General features: G+C 40.6%; 1 protein-coding gene across 6 annotated transcripts in view; it reads left to right on the forward strand.

Moving 5' to 3' along the window:
* Positions 1–16905, forward strand: part of ARHGEF10 (Rho guanine nucleotide exchange factor 10) — a 197132-nt gene that overhangs the window by 61261 nt on the left and 118966 nt on the right. For 5 of the 6 annotated variants that reach the window (XM_090033304.1, XM_090033312.1, XM_090033322.1 and 2 more), the window contains 4 exons: positions 2531–2694; positions 7828–7944; positions 9681–9795; positions 14474–14586. In XM_090033304.1, the coding sequence (XP_089889430.1) occupies positions 2531–2694; positions 7828–7944; positions 9681–9795; positions 14474–14586 (509 nt within the window). The remainder of the gene's footprint in view (positions 1–2530; positions 2695–7827; positions 7945–9680; positions 9796–14473; positions 14587–16905) is intronic. The other variant, XM_090033331.1, reaches the window with a different exon arrangement.

Here is a 16905-nt window from a genome sequence, read left to right on the forward strand (position 1 = left end):
TTTATGTAGAACTTTTCAGAGGACAGTCCTTGTCTTGCCTTTTGTAAATTTCTGTGTTTAGAATAACACACTTGATCTTACCAGAGAAACGACACCTGGGGTCTACATGTGGTTTCTTAGTTTAATGAACATCATCCAATCAAAGAAATAGCCCACCAACCTGTAACAGTATAGAAATGGTTTTTTAGCTTTAGACTGGCCTAACTCTTTTACTAAAAGGCATGGGGGAGGGAGGCAGAGGGGGGCAGCACTTGGAATAGTGAAGAGGTAGAGAAAAGAATTAACTCATTTATATCATTTATTTTCTGGACCTGTCTTTGTTAGCCACAAATCAGATTTTGATTAGAACTTTGCTGCTGCTGAATGAGTTGGCTCTTATGAAATCAGCATCCAACTTTTTTGTTACACCTGATTCTCAAAGGTTATGGGTATCTTATCTGGATTGATTCCAACTCTGACTGTGATTCAGGAAAGCCTTTTTAAGGAAGGCATTTTATAAATGTTAAATATGCTTAAATACTTTCAAAGCTTTTATTCTTAATGTTTTTTGAGGACATTTGATAACATAGGCCTTGCATCTTTCTTCAGTGTCTTCTTTACTGGGAAATCCTGAGCGTGGCTGCATTTCCTGTAGAGTACCAAAGAGCATTTATAGATATGCTCAGGGTTGGGGCATACCTCCTGAATTTAACAATCGAAAGCCTCTTCTGTGCTGATGTGTGGGTAGGCAGACCCACTGAATTCACTGGAACTTAGCTTCAAAGCCAAGATCCACTTGTACCCTTGTCATTGCAGAACTGGAACTCATAGATGCTTCTTATATGTGCTCTCTCATTCATATCAGTGGGAGTTTCACATGTGGCTTGTGTAAAGAACCTCACTGTAATACACAGAGCCTACTTAGATTTAGGATCTGGGAACTGCTGTCATTACAGTGATTTTTTTTTTTTTTTTTTAAATTCCTACTGGACAGTGTCATGCAAGAAATGTGTTTTTAAAAAAAGCCTGGTATTTAAAAAATAAATGCAAAGACCAGAACGCAAGCTTCAGAATTTAAAGGAGTTTGCTTTTTGTTAATATAAATGCTTTTCAGTTATATTGATGTTACAAAATTAGTACTGGTCCAGATTTAGTTTTAACATAAAAGAAACTTTGGACTATACAGAAAGGTTAAAAGTCTGTTTTTTTCCTATTTATTTTTAAAAATTTAAATAAAGTAAAAGTATTGTTCTCTTATGTAAATTGCCCATAAAAGAAAATTGCACATAAACAAAAAAAAATCTCCAAAAGGTAGGTCTTGTGTGCTGAAAATTACTATAGAGCAGTTCTAAATGCAAAGTTATATTGTCCTGAAAATAGAGATTTATAAGGGAAGAGCATATACACCACTACCTTGAGTGTAATTGGATAAATGATATCATTTATAATCATGAAAACATCTGCCTGCTCTCTGCTGATTGTGTGGCAACAAAATATATCCGTTTCATTTAGAATTATTTTGTCAAACCTGGTGCTTTTGTCAGCCAAAACACCAGTCTAGGTAGATAAGAAATCTAGCAGGCAGAAATGAATGCAGACATTTAGGGCTCCTACACACCAGACAGACCTTCGCTCCAAAGTGTGATAATTAGCACATGGAGCAAACTTAATTAGTCAAATCTGCTGAAGCGTGCTAATTACCATGCTCCACCAGCCTCCACATCACTTGTATTTAGCATCCCCATGTTTTAAAATGGTGGTGGGGCACTTTAACTGAAGCTTGTCCGACAAGCTTTAATTAAAGTGGCCTTGCCACCATTTTGAAGCACAGGATGCTGAATACATAGGATGCTGTGGGCACTTTAATTAGAGCGGCTGTTTTTCATTCAGCTCTAGCTTTCAGCTCTAGTGGTTTTTCATTCAGTTCTAGCTTACAGCTCTAGTGGTTTGATTTCAGTTACTTGGACAGTGACATGAAAAAGGGTTAGTGATTTGAGCTCTTACTGTACTTACTGAGCTCTTGAGTTTATATGTCAGATAATACTTGAATTTTTTGATAGAATCTTAATTATTGAGTGCAAGTGTCATTAAGAAAATTATTAGATCATAACATAACCAGTTTGGAGCATGGGCCCTACTATACTTTAGCTACTTCATATTCCTTAAAATGATAGTTTGACCCCTGTATGTATAAAGTCTGTCCCCTAAGTAAATGCATTTCAAATAAATCATAGAGGGTTAAATCCTGTTTTAGCACCTGCAAACAAGCCAGGAAGAATAACAAAGTAGTGGCATACTCGTCTTTAAAAGGGTCATCCTTAGGAGGCAAGATTTATGCCCAGTGTATTATCTAGGTATACTGCTTCATACAGTTTGCCACATCAGAGAAAGATCTGCCTGGTTGCTTGAGCGCTGTGAATGGTCTTGCTACATTGCACTAGCTCTGCTCTGAAATACAGTGAACAAGATCTTTGGAATTAAATAGGAACTTATTAGTAGTGTAATTAAAATATTGCATATTCTTTTGTATTTTGGTGTTAAATGCATGCAGAGGAAATGATTTATGATGATGTTGAGAATGGTGATGATGGTGGAAACAGCTCTCTAGACTATGGATGGAGTTCAAGTGAGTTTGAAAGCTATGAAGAACAAAGTGACTCTGAGTGTAAGAATGGAGTTCCCAGCTCCTTTTTGCGAGGCAACCACAAGAGACATGTATGTAACCCACAGCAGTTCTTTTCCTTACCCCATGTTTCTGATTACCTTTCTGTTCAGCTTTATCCGTCCCAATATGTGTCCCCATACCTTCTCGTGAACCTTGTTTCCAAATTCCAAAACTTTTTTTTAAATAAAATGAGCCACAAAACAATAAGGGAATTAGCACTGAAGACAATATGTAACAGGATAAAGAACTACTGAAAACATTAAAAGAGGAATCAAGTCTGCAGACTGGAAAAGAAAAGTAATTGTTTTCTTGTGGTGGGCTGTTCCTGATCTTTTTCTACCCCCACAGCTGCTGACATATGGCAAGCAGCAAATGAATATGGAAAACAGGCTAAAGAATATAAGTGTGTGGCTGAGGTGGCATTTGTGATTTTCATTAACAAGTTTGCAGAATTCATAAAACTAGCAGGTCTGTAAGCATTTCCCCTTCCTGTTAGGATTTTAAACCCTTATCTGTATATTTGTTGTTCAGAGGTGATTTGAGCTTTAAAATGCCTAAGGATTTTTTTGTAAAGCTGCCATGTATTAGGGATCTAAGATTCATCCAGAAGAGAGCCAGGTGGCTGGTCTGTATGTAATATGTGGAGGTCCTGATCTTTTTGGCTGATACCTTTGTTCTCCTTTGAGCCTAGAGGCAGCCAAGGGTGACTTCAGTACCTGTAGTTAGGTTAGAGCACCTTCAGGGCGTCTGCTGGTAGTTGTTCTCTAGGACACATTTCAGAGCTAAGATTCAGCAGCAGAGCACTCCAGCAGTTTCTGGCCAGGTGGTCAGAACGGAACAGTATAGACCCAGAATTGAGAGCAGCTTGACAGAGATGCACAAATGGGATATGTTGTTGACTGAGAATCTAATCTATGCATCTTGTCTGTATGTTTGTAGCAAGTTCTCTCTCTCCATTACTCTGCTTTTTGTCCTCCATGCTGTGGCTCTGGTTGTTATTTAAAATTTAAGTAAATAGTTTTGCTTTGATTGTGCCTTTCTGCTGCCCATTTTCTTACATCATCTTCAAACTCTGTCATACTGTGCTTTCAAAGAAAATGTTCACAAGAATTCAAAATTAGGGAAGTAAAAATTACTCACCCAGGAGAAGATAACTTCCCCCCTCACATTATATAACACCATCATCCTACAGAACCTGTATTTTGAATTGCACTACTTTCTTGACTCAGCATAAATAAAAGCTTTACTCTCCATTTCCCTTTACCATCCATCACCCCCAAACACTGCCTGTAGAATTCCCACCACATGTGTTCAAGAAGCAAAGATGGAGTAGTTAACAGGAGGACTATTTAATAAACAGATTTCTAGTTAAGTGCTCTTTGTTTTTTTCCCTAAGCTGAAACGAGCTTAAGCAATTATAACTGAAGAGTTCCTGAAACAGGATGAATATTTTAGGTTGAGGTTAAGAAATGCTGTGCCGGTGGGTATATGTATCTTTAAGTAACACGATATTTTGACTCTTTCCTCCCTTTTACTGGTTTGCAGTCATACAGGGCTGTATACACACATGTGCAGACCAAGCTTTAAAGTATTTTTCCAGTGTTGTAAATATACACTGGGTTTGAGAGTGAAAGGGGTAAACAGCTATCAGGAGTGGAGAAAGTAGAAGCTTCTGTTGGGGCAGAAGCCTGAGAGAGGTTGACTTGGGAGGAGTCAACCTGATTAGAAGCCAGGAACAACCTGATTCCTGGTTAGGAACTGGCATGAAACCATGCTTCCCAGTCTTGAAATAAGCAGTCCAGAGGGTGTGCATTAGGATGAAGGAACAGGAGGAACTGAGTAGTCTGCTGGGAATGAACTGGACAAATGGTAGGGGGACAGGAAGGGCAAAGAAGCAATAAAGGGAAATAGAAAAGAGACAGGCTGAGAAGGAAAGAAAAAAATGGGCTTTTTAATTGCTTAACAATATAGAGAAACAAGGATTTCTTTGGGTGATAACTTTTACTGGACCAACTGTGTTGCCACTGTGTAGCCTGGCTTCTTTTATCTTAACATGGTGACTTTTCCATAGACAGCAGTCGATTTTAATATCTTCCATGCCTTGCATGTTACAGTAGTGTAAGAACAATATTGTAGGCACCTGATGATCCAGAAATTCAATGGAAAATTGGAAACCTACACCTGCTTTCAATGGAAAATCCACAACCTAAAATATAACTTCTGAACCATCAGGTACCTGTAGGACTAGAAATAGAAATTACACATAAACTGGTGTAAGGGATCAGAAACCAGTTTAAATATGTAACACAACAAAAATTCAGTGCACATAAACCGCTTTCAAGATGGTCAGAACCAGCTTAAGATAAACCTAGATGGATGTAATATCAGACATAACTGATTTAGGTTAACTTGGTTTATTGAACTTCTGTCCCAGAATCCCTCCAGATTCAAGCTAACTCACAGTCCCCCAGCACCCCATAATGTTTTACAGCTCCTATGCAAACTCCCTTTCACAGGGTGGGCAGGTTAGCCTTGGGCCCCATCTGCCTGCTTCAGCTGAGCAGGGAGGTATTCTCTAGTGCCCCAGGGTTCTAGCCTGTGCCACTGCAGGCATGTGGCTGCATTTCTGGAATCAAAAGTGAATGGCTGTTCACTTGCTTATTGGTTCAGTCTATATAGTTTAGATTAACCTGCAAAGACTGAATCAATTTAGTTTGGGCTTTTTGACTGTGTACTTAACAGATGTGTGGGGAGGCTTTTCTAACATGCTGTAATTATAGCGTATTGGAGCAGATTCAATTAACTGAGTTTGCTGGAGTGTGCTGATTAGCACACTCCAGCAGCCTCTACATCAGTGTCCCTGGGCTTCAGAATGGTGATGGGGCTGCTTTAACTGAAGCTCATTCAGCGCCACCATTTTGAAGGGCAGGAATGCTGTTATGTGAGACACTGTGGGCCTTTTAATTAAAGTGGCTCTTGCATCTGCTCTAATTAAAGAGACTCCCTTCCCAGCCCTGGAGCATGTGTAAAAATGCCCATCATGGCTACAATATCACTCTTACACTATTATAACATTAGACATACGTAAGAACTACTTCACGGTCAGGGCGGCTAGGATCTGGAACCAACTTCCAAGGGAAGTGGTGCTGGCTCCTACCCTGGGGGTCTTTAAGAAGAGGCTTGATGCCTACCTGGCTGGAGTCATTTGAGCCCAGTTTTTCTCCTGCCCAGGCTGGGGGTCAGACTTGAAAAATCGACATGGCCCCTTCTGACCCTACTTCTATGATTCTATGATAACAGTGTAGCTATACTCTTTAAGTGCTTAGGTCTTCAATATGGCTGCATGCCTCACTCACATTTCATTTACGAGCCATTTCACTCACATTCATCTACTTATAAATCTCTGCCCCACTTGATTCCTCATCACTTCTGTTACCTTGCTATTGCCTGGGGTGGGGAAGAAAGTAACTTTGCTTTGCTGTGTCTTGTAATACTGTCAGAAGACTCTCCCTTCTGTGGCCCTTATATGCATGCAGGGGAGAAGGGTGCTTCCTTAATTGTCCATTTTTAGGACTGCACCCACTGAAGTACAACTTCGGTATTAGACGTTGGGCGAGAATCAATTACAGCACTCTCTCAACCTTGTGTTTTTTTAATGTTTTTTTTTTTTTCCTGGGGATGGGGACAGATGTTGGAGCACTTGCAAAATAAAGCACCTAGGCTGCTTACAAACATAAAAAAAAAAAGATAAAAAAATGGAGCTTTACTTTAAGCTCCATGTGCCCCTACACTGAGCCCAGCACATGCCCGGCAGAGGCATCACAGTAGTTGGACCCAGCTTGCCCAACCTCTGTACAGATCTGATGCTTCAGCAAGACTTTTTTGATGCTTAATGCAAAAAAGCCCCACTGAAGTGTGTGATCTGTGTAGAAGCTGCAGAGCCAGGTCAAACTAACGTGTTGCCTCTTCAGTAAAGCGCGGGGTTTTTTTTCCTTGTCTGTTGGCAGTCCTATACTTCATGAGTTATGCTGGTGCAGGACTAGAGTAATTCTAACGGTCCTAATTGCATCTTGGACTATAATGGTGTAGATGAGAGCTAAATTGGCTTTTTTTATAACTTGGTGGGTATTTTTTTTAATTACATTGATTCTGTTCTAGCAATACTAGAGATGTTGGTTTGTGATGCTTTCCACTGGATTTTTCACTGTGTGGTGCATTGAATGATTTCTTTCTAATATATGTCCTTTCATATGAGGTTCTCAAAGTGCTTCACAAATATTGATTCATAAGCCTCATAGCACCCCAGGTTGCATTGTTACCATCACAAATGGAGATATTTTTGCACCAAGTGATTCTGAAGCTTTCCCAAGGTCATACAGTTAATCTGTGGTAGAGGTGGGAACCATATATATGTCAGGAATCAGTCATTAGAAGTACTCCTTCCCTAGCAGACCATCCTTACTACTGCTTTGCTTATAAATAAATTTAAAAAAAGGATGCACAGTAATTTTGATGAGATTGAAACAAGTTCTTCATACTGAAGGAAGCCCCCTTCCTAAGTAAAGCACTTGCTGATGGACTGTGGAGTGCCTATGCAGCTCACTACAGTAAATGCAGTGATGCAGAGACACCCAAATAGAAAGTCAAGTCACCATGTGGGTGGTCTCCTAATTTTAGGCTTGGCAACTTTTTACTAAGGGCAGGCTTGCCTCTTGCAACTTAGACATTGCCATGGGTAGTCAGTCCCTGGCTGCCACTTCAGCCACCTGTGTTCCTTTTCTCCCCCTCCACTTCTCCCAAATCCTTGTGGTGAGCAAGGATTTGGAGCAGCTAATTTGACAGTGATAGTGAGTCCAGGCTGTAGTGGGGTTGAAGGACTATGTAAGAATAGCCCTCCTGTGCAGAGCTCAGATGGCTGGAGTGGCAGCTGGGATCAGGTGGTTGTTGGCAAAATGCATGCTGGGTTAGCCAGAAGCAGGGAATCAGCTAGTTGCCCTTTAAACACAAGCCAGATCATAACTTTACAGGCTGGATCCAGCTAGTGGCCCATAGGTTGACATCCTCTCTGCAGTCTAGATGATGACAGGGAGACTGACCAGCATGCATAATACTGTTCGAGTACTTCAGTGTTAAGTTTGCACTACAGGCTTTTTGAAAAGATTGTATCTTTTTATACACTATAGCTTTCTCATGACCTAACCCGTTTAAAGGAGCACTATGAGAAAAAGATGAAAGATTTGATGGCAAACACTGTGGGAGCAGTAGAGATTCAGCAACTAAAGCAAAAACATGAGCTGAAGGTAGTGTAGTTAATTTTTGTAACAAGCTACATATTAAATGATTGTTTTTCAAGCACGGACAATGTTATCTTTCTTAGAGGTTTGAATAGAAAAAATAGACAATCATTTTCTATCTAATTATTTCTGTGTGTGCTGGTACAGTTTGTCTTAAAAAGAACATTGTCAAGGACTTTTATAGTGCCTGTTCTCTGGAACACTTTTCTGAGTATCAAATAAGAAAATAAGACATTATCTTTCCTTAATAACTGAGGCATCCTCCATTCTGACTCATTACTGCAGACCCCAGTGAAGCCCCATTTGAAGTCCATGAGATAAACCTGGGCATAAGGGTCTGCCTGCACTGATCAGATTTCAGGATCAAGTGTCTTGAATAGAGCCAGAAAGGTTGTCTTTTTGATAATAGCTTGAGCTCAAATACTGAAATTGCCTTATCTCAGCAAGATACCTTTTGTTTGTGCCCTAGTTTAATTGATGTTGTCAGCACAGTTCTGACAGTAGCACTATTTTTTTGCTGTGGCTGCATTTAGTAAAGGGAGGGCACGGAGTGGGTTTTCTCTTTTCTTTTTAATGGAATCTGACTGGCGCAGGGGTTGTCAGCGGGGGGTATGTGTACCCCTTGGGGAACTTGGACTGATCCTAGGGGGTACGTGTGGGTGGGTGGGGACAGAGCGCCGCTGCATCCTAGGAGCAGTGCCGGGGCGGGGCGAGGGCAGCAGCGTTTCTCTGCGGTATGGGGAAGCCTGCACGCGATGGCCACTGCTACCACGCACCAGTCCGGTGAGCTTTCCCACCCCACGCCACTGGCCCTGCTCCTGGGAGGTGGTGGCGCTTCGTCCCTGCCCACCCACGTGCTGTCCCCACCTCCCTGCTCCATGTCTGGCCATGCAGCACCCGCCTCCCTGGCTCGGCATCTGGCCACATGCTGCCCCTGACCTCCCAGTGTTTGGTCATGCCTCTCCCACTCAGCGCCTGGCCACCAGGGGTACTTAGACTAAAAAAGGTTGAAAACCCCTGGACTGATGAATATGCATCTTGGGCTTACATAAATGGTGCACTTTTTATATGATGCGTAAAATATAGCATGGCACTTTTTAACAAAATGTATAGGCCTTATTTAAACTTTTCTGATTTTTAAGAGTGTTTATTGGAGAATGTAATTCATTAGAACTGTATCAAGAAGGCATGTTTCAAATCAGATTATGTATTGTATCAAATTAGCAGTTTCCATTTGAAGATGAACAAGAGCCAGATATCAGGTTCACAGCACTAACAGCATGTGGCCTATTCCCAGCACTTATCTATCCAGGTTGGTAAGCATTATATTAAGCTTAAGTCCTGAGATTTTATGCTGACTCAAAAGGTATAAGTTTAAGTTTTTGTAGAATTTCTGCCATCTCAGATTTGCATCCAAAATAGATCCAGAAAATTGATATTCTTACTAGGATTTTATTCCCCTCTTTCCCTGGCCCACCTTCCCCCCCAACCTCCCCCCCACCCCCTGCAAAAAAAAAAAAAAAAAAGTCAGAGGAAAAGAGATAATATTTAAGGTCCAACCTCTGTTACTAGATACTAGATTACTACTGTGTTCTCTAGGACGATGGCCATATTCAGACCTGAATTACTTGACAATGTTCTTTAAAGATTTATATTTTTAAAGCAGCATTCTGCTACAGTATGTTCTGTTTTACTCTTATTATTCACTGAATGTGTAGAATGTATTTTTTGCTATCTTGCAGATGCAAAAACTCATGAGGGCTGCTAGAGAAGGTACCAAAGATGGACTTGAAAAGACTAAAGCAGCTGTGAAGAAGGGTCGTTCATTCATTAGGACCAAATCCTTTATTTCTCAAGGTGTGTACTGAATGTATTTTATTGAAGTTGATAAAATACATTCTCTTTAAAAGCTGATTGTTAGGTGACTGTGTGATGTGCTCTAGCTCTGGATGTAGTTGGGATGCACCTTTGACAGACAGTCCCAGGGTGCTTCCCCACCTTGCCCATTCCATAGAATGGGCAAGCCTGTATGGTCAAATACTCTTGCATCATAAGCATTGCAGACAACAAGTTGTTTGTAAAAAAGATTTTTTAAAAGGATATAGTATAAAAAAAAAACAAAAGCAAGAATAAGAAATCAGAATAAACAAACAAAAGAAAATACCAGGAGAGTAACCTGTAGACCTTAAATCTGAGGATGCAGTCCTTAGCCAGCTTCCGCAGGTTCAAAAGCAATTTCTCCCTCTGACCTTATTGTCAGAGCTTTCTGCAGTTTCTCTTGTCAGCTTCTTTACTCAGCCTAAGGGACTCCTGTACGTGGAAGCACTAAAGACAAATCTATGCTCTCGAAACATACTTAAGTACAGCTACCTCTTTGGCTATTCACGTAGTCACTTATTGGATTACAAGGGGGGAGCTCATGTTATGCCAGTAACTTCCTTCTCTGCAGAAGTGTACATTTTCCAGACTACAAGATTTTCCTGGTTTAAAAAAAAAAAAAAAAGAGAGACCAGGAGGACATGTGCATGCTGTCAGATATGGAAATTCATTAATCCAATATTGTGTCTTCCCTCCCACCAATAGTTTGACTAACCAGATTTCAAACTTCTTTTAAAGTGTAATTTTAAGGGATACAATAAACAACTCAAGTCAAAAGCTAATTCTAAGCCACTTATTGTTTTTCAGGCATCTCAGTGCCAAGAAACTCATTGTTTAATGTGTGAAAGTCATTATTATATTGTGCAGTTCTGGCCCTATTGTAACATATAAGAAATACATTTTATATTGGATACCACAAGGGCAATAAGGCAAGATAGAGCTTGATATTACCTTTACATAGAGACTACATGTCATATTAGTAAAACAATTCAAGAAATCATGTAAGGCACTCTGCAAAACACCAGGTTGTATCAGGTGTCTTAGCCTGTTGCTGATTACCAATAGGGTTGTGGGTATATGAAATCAGATTTGTGTTGAAAGCATACCTGACAATTTGGGGTCTGGCAGATCTATGGTTGTTTTAAGATTTTGGATGTAACCATGAGGACCTAGGAAATCCTGGAATACTGAGATAAGCTTTTGGAATTACTATGTTAACTTCCATAGCCACTTCAGATTTTTTTTTTTTTTTTTTTTTTTTTACATGGAGCAGTGACACCTCAATGTTCATATACTGTAGGGCCAATGGTAACATGGGAATTATGGTAAAGGGCTGTTTTCCCACTTCCATCCCTCTAGAAACTCCAGAATATCAGTCAGCTGCTAAAGAAACTGAATAAGTCTACACCTTAAACTAGCTGTTATGCCTTACATTCTCTGTGCAACTGCTGTCACTGAGGACTCTGAAATAATCAGCAATAGCCCTTGACATTTTTTGTTTCAAACACAAAAGTAAACTGTGTCTCACCTCATTGTTTGATAATTTGATGAAAGCTGACTTTCATTATATTGGATGACGAGAAACACTGAAGCCTTGCAGTACCACCACCATCCAAGATGTAACAAACCAGTACTAGGACTGCAGATTAATTCTTTACTTTAGCAAGGCTTTTGATACAGCCTACCACAACATTCTCCTGAGCAAGCTAAGGAAGTACAGGTTGAATGAATAGACTTTAACACAGATGGAAAACTAGCTGGATCATCAGGCTCAGAGGGTAGTAGTTAATGGTTTCATATCTAGTTGTCAGCCAGGATCAAGTAGAGTGCCCCATGGGTCAATTGTGGGGCTGGTTTTACTCAGTATTTTCACCAGTAACCTGGAAGATGGAGTGCACCCTCAGCAAGTTTGTAGATGACACCAAGCTGTGGGGAGTAGTAGACGTGCTGGAGGGTAGGGCTGGGATTCAGAGTGAACTTGACAAATTGAAGGATTGGACCAAAAGAAATCTCATGAGGTTCAATAAAGAGAAATGCAGAGTCCTGCACTTAGGATGGAACAACCCTATTTACCAGTACACACTGGGGGCTGACTGGCTAAGCAGCAGTTCTGCAAAAAAGGACCTGGAGGTTACAGTGGACAATAAGCTGAATATGAGCAAACAGCCCTTGTTGTGAAGAAGACTAACAATATATCGCGCTGTATCGGTAGGGGTGTTGCCATCAGATCAAGGGAAATTATATTTTTCCCTTCTTTTCAGCACTGGTGAGGCCACATCTAGAGTACTGTGTTCAGTTATGGGCCCCCCACTACAGAAAGGATGTAGACAAATGGAGAGTCCAGCAGAGGGCAACAGAAATGGTTAAGGGGTGGGGACACGTGACTTCTGAGAAAAGGCTGAGGGAACCTGGGTTTATTTAGTCTGGAGAAGAGAAGACCGAGATGGGATTTAATAGCAGCCTTCAATTATCTGAAATGTGGTTCCAAAGAGGATGGAGCAGATTGTTTTCAGTAATAGTAGATAACAAGGAGCAATGATCTTTCAGCAAGGGAAATTTAGGTTAGATATTAGGAAAAATTTTCTCACTAGGAGGGTAGTAAAACAATGGAACAGGTTTCCCAGAGAGGTTGTGGAATCTCCACCCTTGGAGGTTTCTAAGACCTGGCTAGACAAAGTCCTGGCTGGGGTGATCTACTTGGAGCTGGTCCTGCTCTGCGTAGGGGGCTGGACTAGATAACCTGAGATCCCTTCCAACCTGAATTTTCTATGATTCTGCAAGGGTGGAGAGGGGAATGTCTCTTTTGTGCCATTTGAGAGCATGTTGAGCAGTCATTTGAACACTGATTTTTCAACACTAAAAAAAGCACTGAGCTGGAGATGCAGTCTGTGGAGGAAAGGTGCAGGGTTTGGGTATGAGTGATATGAGAGTGTAGCAACTACCTTCAGGCAGTGCCAAGGGCTCATGCCCCTCTCATCCACCCTATTCAGCAGCAGACCATCAAGATATATTTTGGAATGGGAATATCTTCATGAATTCAAGTTTATCCTTATCCAAAGTAAGTTCTGGGAGCTAGTCTGTCACATCACTCAAGGTGTCAGAAAAGAATTGTTACAGTTGCAAGGAAGGAAAGACTGATGTAGACATGATAGTGTCCATGTGTGGACACTAAATCATTCCTGAACATTGGCATTTCAGTACTATCACAATGGCAGAGGACATGCACGAGCTTCCTGGCTTATAAAAGTAAAACTTTGCTCTGCATCCATATTTATTGGAAAGAAAGATTTGCTATTTGGCCTTCATCAGGATATCTTGGATACATTGTACTTAGATCTCTTAGGGCTGTGTTAGCCCTAGCCATGTGTGGACTGTTTGAGGCCTCAGTCTGCTACCTAGTCAGCAGGGACCTGGTAAAGAATTGACTGGTTTTTCAGATTCCTTAAGTGTTTACATAGATCTCATTAAAGTACTTTAAGACCTACTTGCTTTTACTTTGCTTTATGTACCATTGCTTTACTAATACCTGTCTGTATACTGCCACCTATCACTGTATCATCCAAGTGCTTCTTACATAAAATCAGTAGTAATAGTAAAGCATATAGGGAGTTTCAGCCTTCTTCCATTTTAAGAGCAGGGAAAAAATTGCTAGAATTTTGTTTTGGATAGTTGATTTACTTAGGTTTATTTATTTCCTGGAACTGTGGTAGAAAGTATTTTTCTAAAGAGGGAGATTTTAAAGCATTTTTTAAAAGGTTCAGATGGTAGATTCACTAAATTGGAATTGGAAGTTTGTTGCATAACTGAATCCTTTTGAGCCAGACCTGCTCTGTTTCCAGATGTTATATGCTTCTATTCTGGGCTATGAGAAGTAGACATACTATTTGTACGTTTTGTTCTCCAGAATTCTCTCACACTTACTATACCATTAACATGCCTCCATGGCGCCCTCTACATGTTACAGGTATCACACAATTACCTAGTTAATTGCACAGTTACCTTCAGACAAGCTACACATGCAAAATCACTATCAAACCATAAAAAAACTCCCAACAAGCTATAAAGGTAGGCCTCTAAAATGTGTACTAACTTTACAGCTGGTTGCGATCGAGCTTTAATTAGCATGTGTAGCAGGGGTGCACCATGCCCAGCTGGGACTGCAAGTCTTGCAGTTGCTGGGGACTTAAGCCTGCTCTGTGGGTCCTGGCAGCACCCCGCAGCTGCTGGGACTCAGCATCCCACTGCAGATGCAGGATTGCCACAGCATGCCTCCCAGTGCCTGAACCCAGCTGAGTCTTGGCAGCCACAGGGCGTGGCTGTGATCACCCCACTCTGAGTCATGGGGGTGCATGGCATCAGGCGGCTCCAAGCTACGAGAGCTTGCTTCTTGCTGGTGCAGGGGGAGTGCACTGGCATTAAGGCACAATGGGATCTGATTTATGAATAGCACATAAGATTCCATTGGGCCTATATACCTGCACATGTGGAGGAGGTAACACCACCAGGAACCCTGGTATTGTCACTGATGGAGCTGCATTTGTACATTACTGGCACCTTCCCTTAACATAGAATCATGGGTTCCTGAGAGTTCAAATGATATATATTTATATACTTATATATAAACTTATATATAAACTGACACTTTAATTATTTATAGATCATAGATTACCCTGTCTGGAAGAAGATGAATTACATTTATTCATTGATGTAGATTGTATGCATACAGAAGCAATTATGACTCCTATGCCTGAAGGATTATCACAGCAACAGGTATGCGGGTTCAGAAATCTGGACTTGTGTTTGTTTCTTCTCCCCTTCACTTAAGTACTAATAGTATTCAGTTTATTTCTTTTGGATATGGGTTGAAATTTAAGATGAATTAGGATAGATATATATGTATATAACTCCATGGAAATTGAGGAACATGCACAGTTCTACCAGGTCAGTTATTGGCCAGAGATGCAAAAAAAATTCTGTTGTTTAAACGTTCTTTTTCCAAATTAAGAATTGGAGTTACCATATTAACTCACATATAGCACACACAAATATTCCATAAATTAATACCTGGAATAGGGATTCATGGCTTTAAGAAGGAAATGTTAGGGAGTGAAAGCCTCCATCTTGCAGGAGCTAAACTGTCCAGCTTCTCTATGCTGAGTAGGCAGCCAGTGGTGCTTGCCAAGTTAGCTGAGGGACCACCTAGCTCAAGTAATAGGGCTGGGCAATTCAGCTCAGCCAGTAGTGTTAGCTGGGAGCCTGATCTTGCTGGATCTGAAGTGTTTGGCCCCAGTTCTTGAGGCAGATAAGCACTGCATCCCATAGCAAGGGGGTTAAAAAAGTCACAACAGACTTTTGTTCCCTCCTACTGCAGATGCTTGGTTTTTCCCCCGGAAATAACATACTTACTAATATTTTCAAGGAAATATATTTTTTTCTGTCATTCTGTGTTCCAAAAGCAAGGTCTGCACTTTATTCAGGAGTGTGTGGTATGTGAGAAAATATGGGAAATATTAAAAATTAAAGTTAAATGAAAATGAATAGCTTTGAATGAGATACACGTGTGTGTCGTAAGAGTAGCGCTGGGGCAAGGGGTGGGGGGAGGAGGGGATTAGAGGTATGCAAAACATTACTGTTGGATGAAGAGATATTACCAGCGCTCCTGTTTCTCCATTTTAAGTTTAGAGTATTGGCTGCACCATTGACATTTCTCCTGTTTTGGAAAAATATAATAACTATGTGCAGCACTGTGGAAGAGAAGATATTGCTATTTCTGGCTGAAATGCTCTGGCTGTCGTGTGCTATGAAAAACAGTTAAACAAAGCCTTGTAAATGAACAGACTAGTTAGAAGTATGCTTTACTATCTATGAAAATACACTCTATGAAATGAATAGTTTTGGAAGCCTCTTTGTTGCAAGAAAATGAGCTACTTTTGGAGGTGCAAAACACTCTTAATTCCTATTGTAGTCCATTCCTGAGTTGGTCAGCACCATGAAAGATTGAACACCCAGCACTTGAAGTTAGAGCTAACTGAAGTCAGGGCTAACTGGAATAACTTGTTCAAAGTTAAGCTTAATTCCTAGGAAGTCAAGAAAGTCACCAGCTGGTGGTCTAAGGCTGTGTTTTCTACTTGTTGACAGAGTGTTTAATATAATAGGGCTCTGTATCTTAATCAGGACCCTTTGACACCAATACACATTATAAATACCTGTCCAATATCATACGGTTTCACTTTAAGAAACCCAGTAGGCCTGCATCATCAACCCAAATTCTTCCTGCTTTATAAAAATGTTTCTGTCTTTTTAGATATCCAAATCCAATGGAATGGTCTTTATTTGTTGTAAATTATAATTGGTGTCTATGTCATATCAAGAGAAAGATATCTGTGTATACTAAAAAGTAGAATTTAAGTTCATTTTGGTGTATTTGGATGTCAGTATTACATGATCTCACCTTTTCAGTGCTTGTACAGAAAGGTTTTTACTCTGTAGAAGAAAAGTGGCAAAGATGATTTCTATATTCACATCTCTGTAAGCTTGGGGTCTGGTTCTAGTCCTGAAAAGAGCCACCAAGTTTATTAGCAGACAGTGCACAACTGCTTGCTGAGACCAACCGGCTGTTGCTGGTTCAAAGTACATAGCCCACACTGAGCTGGCTGAGGAAATTCATGCTCAGTTCGGCTTGATTTGGCAGAGGAAATTTGATGAGTGACCTGAGGAATATAGAAGCAGGCAGGTGAAAGCTGGCAGTTACACACTGCCAGAAGAGATAAGAAACTACCAAGAAACTAATCCTTGTACAGTGGGAGCCCTTTCTCTGGAAAAAGGAGTATTAAAATTTTCTGGGGACCATCTGCTGGTGGATAAATATAAGGGGAAATGTGGCCTCCAATTCAAAGGAAGCCTCCCCCTCCCACCCCTTGTGACAAGGGAAACAAGGATAATATTAGTGCATTGAGAGTTTTGATTATGTGGATATCAAGAAGAAATTTATATGGTCCAGATGTAAATGGAAGGGTTTCATAACTTAAAAAAGGAATAGTCTGGAATAAAACACTGGAAATGTCATTAGTGAGGGGAAGTAATGCTTGT

Source organism: Crocodylus siamensis, chromosome 1 (assembly GCF_052110815.1).
Source record: "Crocodylus siamensis isolate JL-2025a chromosome 1, ASM5211081v1, whole genome shotgun sequence".
Lineage (NCBI taxonomy): Eukaryota > Metazoa > Chordata > Crocodylia > Crocodylidae > Crocodylus > Crocodylus siamensis.